The sequence below is a fragment of the Vigna unguiculata genome, chromosome 8, assembly GCF_004118075.2.
Source record: "Vigna unguiculata cultivar IT97K-499-35 chromosome 8, ASM411807v1, whole genome shotgun sequence".
Classification (NCBI taxonomy): Eukaryota; Viridiplantae; Streptophyta; class Magnoliopsida; order Fabales; family Fabaceae; genus Vigna; species Vigna unguiculata.
In genome coordinates, this window is record NC_040286.1 from 27,769,932 (window position 1) to 27,779,882 (window position 9,951).

General features: G+C 32.7%; 1 protein-coding gene across 1 annotated transcript; it reads right to left on the bottom strand.

Moving 5' to 3' along the window:
* Window positions 1-678: 678 nt before the first annotated feature.
* Window positions 679-2,790, bottom strand: LOC114194014 (protein DETOXIFICATION 48-like). The gene is made up of 2 exons (XM_028084043.1): window positions 2,509-2,790; window positions 679-2,370 (listed from the first exon to the last, which is right to left on the bottom strand). Exons 1-2 carry the CDS (start codon window positions 2,638-2,640, stop codon window positions 823-825), a joined length of 1,680 nt encoding a protein of 559 aa, XP_027939844.1. The 5' UTR covers window positions 2,641-2,790; the 3' UTR covers window positions 679-822.
* Between the last annotated feature and the right edge of the window lie 7,161 nt (window positions 2,791-9,951).

Consider the following 9,951-nt stretch of genomic DNA (forward strand, 5'->3'; position numbering starts at 1 on the left):
CCTCTGCTAAATGCTTGTCATTCTGTATTTATCACTAAAACACCAAACAGTTTCAGATAATGAGGTTGGTTAGGCACATTGATTAAGATATGGCTCATGACTGTGTTAACATATCTTTTGGTATTTCAAGAGGTTGTTCAAACTAATTTTAAGATATTTTGGAAGACATTGTTAGAAGGAGGGAAACTTAACTCTTCATTGTGTTATCATGTCTCTCTTAAGAGATTACTTCTAATTGTTATCGGGAATATTCTGGCTGCAGATAAAAAGATAGAGAAAACATCATTTAGTAAATGTAACATTTTTCTCACACATTACAGGAGTGCAAGAGATTAAGGTACAAGATTTTTGGTTCATAACTGAAATATTGCATGGTTTTATTTGGTGTATGATTGTTAAAGATAAGAGAATAAGAATAAGAACATGATGCTCAGAGAATTTTGCTTACAGTGAGTTGTTAGGCCTAGTGTTAATGGTATCAGAGGCTATTTTTCTGTTTTTAGTTCGTTTGGCTTTTTATGGAATGGATCAGTACCAAAGTCAGGTAGAAATCCCTTTTGCCCTGCCTCCAACCCCTTCTCTACCTATCAGTGTCTTTATGAGGAAGTAATTAATAAAAAAAAACATTCTTTTTTTTCTCAATTGTAATTATTACTAATACAACCTGAAGAAACAAAAGAAGAAAAAAAAGATGGGGTATTAATAATACAACCTGAAGAAACAAGACAAAAAAGGAGGGGCAATTTTATCCTACAGTACAATCCAATAAATGAAGGTAAAAAAAATGGGGGCCAAAAAAGAAAAACAATAAACTCTGGTTAACTAAACTTGAGTGTGTCTGGTGGTGGGAATGATCAGAGGATCTGTTTCAAGTGAAGAAATATTGGTAAGTTCATCAGCAGCAGCAGTAATAACTATTTCTTCAAGAGAACAACAAGCATGAGCATTGTTGTTGATGTTAGGGGTGAGAGTAGGTAACTTAGAGTTAGAATCAGCAGCAGAAGAAGAAGTGGTAGTAGTTGTTGATGTTGTTTTTGTGAGTTCCTTGGCTCTTTCTGCTTCCACATTCCAATCTGTTCTGCAAAGAACATAGAGCATGAGACCTGCACAGGAGACTTGGGCTGCAAGCAACCCAAGCCAAAGCCCTGCAAACCCCATTTTGCCCACAAAGCCCAGAAGGATGGCCACTGGCATACCCACCAGGTAGAATGAGCCCAAATTGATGTTGGCACCAATGGCAGGTCTTGCACTGCCCCTCAGGACTCCACAGCCTGTGGTCTGAGGGCAGTTTCCAAGCTCACAGAGGCCAGCAATTGGCAGCACCAGTGATGTGAGTTCCAAAATCTCATGATCACTGGTGAAGAATCTGCCCCATTGGTGCCTCATCAAGGTGGTGAAAACCATGGCTGCAAGGCCTAATGCCACAGCACAAAAGAGTGACACTATCATTGAAACTCTTGCTTTTCCAGGGTTGTTAGCACCTAGCTCATTCCCTATTCTTGTGGAAACACCAAGGCTGAGTGATGAGGGGAAAACATAGACCAAAGAGGTTGTTTGGATAAGGATTCCCATTGAAGCAATGGTTGCTTTAGGATTGGCCAAAAGGCCACATAGCATTATCATGAACTCATACCACCACCATTCAAGGCAAACTGAGACACAGGTTGGAACTGCAAGTGAGAGCAATGAGGACCACCCCTTGATGCAGTCCACACTTGGGGGAACCCATGAGGCCTTGTATGCACCAGAGAAGTACACAAAAGAGGAGAGGAAGAGAATCAAATTGAGGTTTGTCAACACCATTGCTGTAGCCACCCCAGCAATTCCCATCTTGAGATGAACCACCAGGAGGAAATTGAGAGGCACATGGAGAAGAACTGAGATGGTTGAACAATATGTGAGTGGCAATGTGATTCTCTGAGTCCTGAGGTAGATTCTCAGAGGGTGGAGAAGTGAGAGCAGGAAAAGATCAGGTATTGAGAAAGTGATGAATTTTTGAGCCACTGATGCTATTTCATTGTCTTGGCCAGACCACAAGAGGATTCTCTTCATGTTGAGCCAGATGAATGAGATGGGGATTGATGTTGAGAGGAGAAGAAGCACAGTTCTCTGCAGTGTCAACCCAAGTAGCTTCCATTGCTTTGCTCCATAAGCCTGTCCACAAATTGGTTCCATCCCCATGGCTAAACCAGAGATCACAGAGTAGCCAGTGATGTTGGCAAAACCAATAGAGAGAGACCCTCCAGCTAGTTCCATCTCCCCAAGATAGCCGAGGAAAATCATAGAGATCATAGCTCTTGAATACAAGACTAAACCAGTTATGGCTGTTGGACCTGATATCATCCCTATTGCCTTCATTTCTGCTATGGCCTGAATCAATGCAGAAACACAGAAACATAAGCTCAATAGTTACTTGTTTCTAACGTCAGTAATTTAGTTTCACATAAAGACAAAAACACAAACAACATGTGTCATTTTTGTTGTTTGAAGTGGATTATGTTTGATTACCTCATTAAGGGTAGGCCATCTGTGCAAATCATGTTGAGGGGGATGATGATGAGGAGAAGGATGAAGAAGTTTGGGGTGAGATTTTGAGGGAGTGAGAAATGAAGATGGTGAAGTTGGGTTGGGATTACACATGACTATGGTATAAAGTGTTATGTGGATACAAAAGAAGAGTGTGTTTGTGTAAGAAAGGTAGGAAAATATGTGCTATGTGTGTTCCCCTGTTACCACTCTTGCTTCTTCTTCTGCCTTACAAGAGTGAGCGTGCGGTTTGTTTGATTCAGAGTAGCAAGGTTTGTATGTGGGGAGAATGAACCAAGGGGAGGCCCTTTTATGCATGAAAGATGGCAACTTTCCAAATTCAATCAAATCACTCAAATTTTAGAAAAAATATACAACGACTATCATCTTTTTATTTTCTGATGGTTTAATATGAATCATTGATTAATATACTATTATTTTTTTCTTTAAAAGAATCAATGATCTACAATTAATCACATCAGAGAGAAAATGATGAAACTAAAAAATAAGAGTCATAGTAAAATTTTAATATAAAATATAAATATGATGGCAAAAAAATGAGATATCTTAGTAAAAAATACTGTTATTTCAAATTTAATCAAATCACTAAAATTTTAGGACAAATGAATCTCGCTTTTTTATTCTTTATTTTTTGAAGTGATCTAGTGTGAGTCATTGATAAATGTATTTCTATTTTTTATCTGAAAAAAATTAATGATCCACACTAAACTACGTTAGAAAATAAAAGATAAATATTAAAAAATGAAAATCATAGTATAATTTTTCAAAATTTTAATATAAAATATAAATATGAGGACAAAAAGGTGAGAGATCTCAGTCAAAAATTACTCTTTAATCTACAATCAACTAAACTCAAGCTCAGTTTTTAAACCAAAAATTATTTTATTATAGCATTGAGTGTGGAGAGAAAATAAGTTCAAAGCTATCATCTTTAGGACGGTGAAAATGAAGAGAAAACAAAAAAGAGAACAAAATGCCTTTATTCGCTTTGATGATTTTTTTTTCAGCCGTCTAAAAACGACAACTATGGTTCGATAATGATGCACTCAATAGTGGTTTTAAGTAATGTTATTGGAAATGGATAACCTTTTCAATTAAAAAGGAAAAAAAAAAAAAACACCATGTTTGGGGTTCTCGTGAAGGAAAATAAAGATTTTTATACTGAAATTTGGTAAAGTGGGGGGGGTGTTTATGAGAAGTCAATTCTTGCATGTGAAATTAAACCATTATGGTAGAAATATTTCATTCTTTATTAAGTCCAACTAATTTTTTTAATAGTATTTCATCTCTTGATTAAAGAAAAGGCTTAATTTTTTAGTAGTTGCTAACTTATTTGTTATCATATCCATGCTTTTCAAACGAGATGATAAGTTAATTAATTAAATATACTATTTTATCTGTGAGTCTATTACATATTATTACTCTATTATGAGTTTAAAAAATTTATGTTGTAAACTAGTTAAATATCATAGTTATAAATTTAACGTAGTTATTATAAAAATAACAAACTTAATTTATATATATAATTGAATAATTGTATAAAAATTTTGCAATATCTATATTATAATTATTTGTGTTCTTGGCTTCTATTTTATTTTTATTTATTTATTTGAGGACTTCACTTGAAGTTGTTTATTTCATCTTATCTTTTAGTTTTCCTACACATCTAAACCAATTAAAATAAGATTCTGCCACTTATGGTTTTTTTCAATAGGTTTCCAACATTTTTATGCATTGTTTTTAATCATCTTGTTTAAAATAACACAACACTCATAGTTTTTAAATTGAGGTTATTTGTCGTTGCCTTTTTACCGTCCAAATTATGCATACTTTTATACAACATCTCAATATGATTGTGTTGTAAAATATTTTTTAAATAATTTTAGTACTATTTTGTCACATATAAGATTCTATACACATCCATTCTATACCAATCTTGTGGTTAATATCTTTCTCCTTTTTCTTCCTTTTTTTTTATAATAGTGCTATCAAGATATCTAGTCCATGCTTAGCATGTGATAATAAGCCATGGTCTTCAAAATTTTCTTCTAAGCATTTTGAATGTGAACTAAACTTACATTTTATAAATTCTCTCATTTCTACTTATATAAAAGTTATAAGTTATATGTTTGTCTTCAAAACTTGTCATTTATTTGCTCTCAACTTCAATAAGTAAAACTATGATATTCATAAAAGGCATGCATAGTATTGGATGTGTTATAAACAAATTCAATTAATATTAAGGTTTAATATCTCTTTTGAACCTAATATTTAATTATTATTATTTTTTATTTAATTTGATCCTACTATTTATTAATATTGTTAGTGAGTGATAACTTGATAAAGTGATACATTTATATTTCTACAAAAAGAAAAATATTCATATAATTAAACAATTATTACAAATACTATAAATAAAAAAGTATTAAACCTTAATACTAATTGTGGTAAAAATAAAACTTCGAAAAATATTTATTAAAAATGAGAACTTACCTCTTTTCCTTTAATTTTGCTCCAAACTTTCACTCCCCTTACTATACTATTAGTGTAGATTTATAGTCATAAGAAAACCTGAGGACTAGATTTATTGTTGTCAACTTCTCACACATATCATTGCCCAATTATGAATGAAAGCAAAAGGCTCTTTTTTTTATATATATTAAATGTAGGGTTTTCTGCAAAACCTCTCTCGACACTTATTTGTATGCCTTTTTTCAATCATATGTAAACAAATTTTATTGTATGCCTTTATAGCCTTAGATAACATCTTAATCAGAAACATTTCTATCGTTTTTAAGTTGTGAAATTATTTATTAAAGTTTATCATCAAGTAATTTTAAGATTTCATCTTTACCAAAAACATAGTGCTAACCCACTTAATCTTTGTTGTAACATCATTAATTTAAGAAAAAATATAAACAATTTTAATTTTCGAAAGTTTCATTCAACAATGCAAAAATCAATTTGATTTAATTTAATATCTTTATGGAAACGTTGAATTTTGTTTTTTATTAACATTCTTCAACCCTTTCAATTTAAAATAAATTAATTAAAAGCATTTAAATACCAAAATATTCATTTAATCTTATATTTATTTTCTACTATGTATATGTATATTCATCTAATTACTTATCATGCTTGTTTGCTTCAATATATTAGTGAATGTACTAATATTTCAATGAATGGATAAAAAGAGCCTTAAACTGGTTATTGCATTCACAACCTTAAATAGAACACTTTATCATCACAACTAATGTACCTATTATTAGCCTAAAACAAATTGATTATCACTGACACGTACATGCATGAAAATGACTAGAAGTTACGTAGGGACCCACATGAAATTTATAAGAAAAAATAAATAACTCTAAAAATAGTGTCAAAGAGCAATGATATAATTAGCATTGTTCTTGTCCTATATTAAAATTTCTCATGTATACTGCAAATGCAACATGGTTTGTTTTGTTTTGAACAATAGCTTCTGATTTGGAAGGCAAAATGTTTTGCTTTTGCATGTTCTTTGAGGCATCCAAGTGTTGCATGTTCCATTCTTTCCCAACCAATGTCATAAAACCCCATTCCTAACACAACTCCTGCTGTCTAGTGTGGATAGAAATAGAACCATATCTGAAACCCCAAAACACCAAAACATTCCATTCCATTGATCACTACTTTCCCAAATTCTAAAGATAGCAACTTTTCACTACATATCTAAGTTTTGGCCCCACACTTTCTACTCTTCTCCCTCTATTTCCCTTCATATTATTGCTCTTCATATTATTGCCCTTTGAATGTTCAATCACAAGCAGGCAAATTGATTGAGGGCAATGAATGAGTGCACTATAGTGACATATGCAGATACCAAGTTAGGTAACATCGGTAATGTGAGTAGTTTGTGTTAACCAATAGAGGAGAAATGAAATGTCTGAATTAAGATTGCTATTAACAGATGGTCTTTTAGAAGACAGTAGTACCAATGACAAGTTGCTAATTGCTTTTGTGGCTTAGAGGGTTTTATAGTGCACCCTTCTTCCTAGTTTCCATTTTGTAAAGGTTTTCTTCATCTGTATGATTATATATGTATGTTTATAGCAGTAAGTGAAAATATGGAATGGATTGGGCCACTAGTGGCCATACGGAGGAGAGACAGATGGGAAATTGGAAACATTAGAGAGAGAATTTGAGTGCTCCAATCACAACATCCATTTAATCTGAATCACAAAGGTCACAAGTCATGTGTATAGGATAGCATTACCATTGTCCTCAGTGATCAACCTAATTGGATATAGTTCAACAGAGTATTATTTCTTTCAATTAGTAACTTAAGCACTTAGAAATCCAAGATTGAGTTTGAAGTACCACATTGAGTAGTAGAAATGAAAAAGTTGAATAGTATTTAAGAAAAAAAAGACTCACAAACATTAAATCCTCTAGCTGGGAATACAGCGAATACAAGTGAGTCTAAATATCACATTGAGTAAAAATGAGAAAGATGAACAAATAAGGAAGAAGACCTATAAATCTATTATCTTAAGGATTTGGGTTGAAGGTGATGTAATTCTCTTATGTGTGGATTGAACTCATGTCTTATTATTGTTGTGTCTTTTTTGTGATCCTCTCTCAAAATATCCATTAGCAATATCAAAACCGATGTACATCGAAAATCTTCTTGAGAGGATCAGCCAAATGTGTCCTGTTAGGATGAAAGGTACTACAAGTAAAAGGGTACTTATGGTTAAGGTTTTATGTTGAAAGTGATGTCAGATGTCTTGTATAGACAACTCATACTTCAAAGGTGGTCAATATCACCCGTCTTTCCTAATAAACAATTTCATAATTAATTTCTATTTAGACAATAAAAAGGTTTAAACATGGTTGGTAAACACAATACATCAAAAATGTACATGATTGAATCAATTTTGTTTAGAATGATTACTTAGGTTGACAGAGAAATATCACAACAAATATTTAGTTTTTGTGGTATATATTTGAGTATGAAAAAGAAAATCTTTCTGAGGAAGTAATATCTGGCATAGTTTTTGAGTTAGACCAACCTGTCATAAAGTTAGAAGTCAAGAATTTTAATCCATTGAATGAATTAATCTCTTTCAAGACATTTTTTTTCCATTATAAAGCTTTTGATATCATGTTTAAAAGGTAAGATTTTTTACCAACCATGTTGGTAGGAAATAGTTATCTGTAATACTACAGAATTTGTACAAGCAAATTAGACATTTTTGGAGAAAGTGGCTACTTAATAGTTATCTTGCTTGGTAAACTTAAAAGACAACAAAAGTGAATGATTAGCATAGAAAGAACACAAGGAGGTTCAACTTCTTCTTGTAGGGTGTCATGACGAGCAAGTACTGAAGTACTAGCTAGTGATAGTAGGTTACTCTACATTTGGTGCTTAGTTTCTGAGAAATGGTAACATTGCTGATTAGCACATGCTAGCCCCTATTTGGGAAATAGTGTGGACCTGTTTTTCACAACAGATAGCAGTGTCCCCATTTAGATTCTAGGCAACGCAATACATAGTAAAAGGGTTTGGCATTGCTGGTAGGGGACGTGACACTCACCACCAAGCAGATTATTCATCTTGTTTTGAATAACTAAAAATCAATTATCTCCAACATGCACATTCTTAATATTTCTGCTTCTATTATGTAGCCTAATTAGGTGCTTCCTTAGGTCAACCTCACCATAATTAATGCTTCATCTCTCACAGGTCAAGTACTATGCACATGCACCAAGTTGGTGTTAGTTTCACATGCTTCCACCATTACTTAAATATGAGTTAGATGAACAAACAATTAGGCATTCTCCCAAACTGCATTACCTTTCCCTCCTTTGCAATTATTTTTAATTGGCAAAGTATCGGAGGACATGGGATGCCCCAACCCTTATACAAAAAGATATCTACATTGTTTCCTACTTTAGATTTCTATAAACATGATTAAAACCCATACATTTGAGGTCAAAACATCCATATCCTATATCCATCTAGTCTAGTCTTGATACATACACGAAAACAGAGATGAAAATACAAAATATTGAATTGCATCTTTGATGTGTATCATCAGCCTTCAAGGTGTTGCTATCAGTGTTGGCAAACACCTTCAGATTGTGCATATTAACATATTAAAAACTGGCTAGCTTCATAAAAGAGTGTGACGGCTTTAGACTATGTGAATCCCATTACACTCCAACAACCTATTGTTATTTGCAAAATCTTTAGCAGGAGGAACTTGGAAATAATATATAGTAGTAGTTAATGGTTGGAAAAACTGTTTTTTTCTTTGCTAAACTTTCCTTTTATATATGCTTTCAAATTGATAAGCATTAAATTTGTATGTAAAATGGCATAGGTTGAAATTATGATTCCTGTATTTGAAGTAAAGTAAATGTTTCCACAAATATTCTTTTGGGGGAATCTTTTGCTAAGAAAATTTATGGTTGAAATAAAGTGATATCTTATTTTAGCTGGTTTTTAGTTGGAGTCACAGGCATAGCATCCAAAGAATCAGTACTGAAGATGGGAAGATAGAAAAACGTTGTCATCCAAAGAGTGAACATGAGTTGGAAATTTGGAATCCAAATTCGAATTTGGCATTTTAATTGGGCAACTAATTCTCCTTCCCACCTGAGAGGGGTTTAATTGATAGATACCCAATACTAGGATCACGTGGTTGTGGCAAACAAAAGTTCTCTCATCAATTTAAAACACATCTTAGTACAAGTTCAATAGATAGATTAGACAGTTTTTTTTCTTTTGGGAAATTCTCTTGCAGTTATCTGCATAATTAAAATATATCAGAGAGAGAGAGAGAGAGATACAAAATAAATTTTAGTAATATAATAGACAGACATAAAAAATGGCTTATAGAAAGTAAAGCAGATGAGAATAATATACCTCAAGCTGATTAGAAAAGTAGATGAGTTGAGGAATATAGCTCAAATTTTATGGATATGACAGTGAAAACTACAACGCTAGCTGAGGCAAAAAGAGTGACAAGACAAATGAAATATTAATTTTGACAATGTTATGCTTCTCTAGAAGATGGAACAGATTCCACACTTGTATTGTATCAATCTAGCGAAACCTTTTTCCCATGAATGTATTATCAAGGGGTCAAATATTCTACCATACAACCACCAAATTCATCCACAAATCAAATTACATCCTTTTGTTTTGGTTTATCTTTAGTAATCATTTACTACTTGGACATACTTTGTCCATTTTCTTGACCAGATGTAATAAGCATAAGCATCTTTTTGTCTATCAGGATGAATGAACATTAAGTTTTGATGGGCCAAACTGTGAAAAGGTGAAAATCTCCCTTTTCACAATAATAAACCTTATCAAAACCAATTTATGCAGTTATTTGCTCATGGTTCATCAAT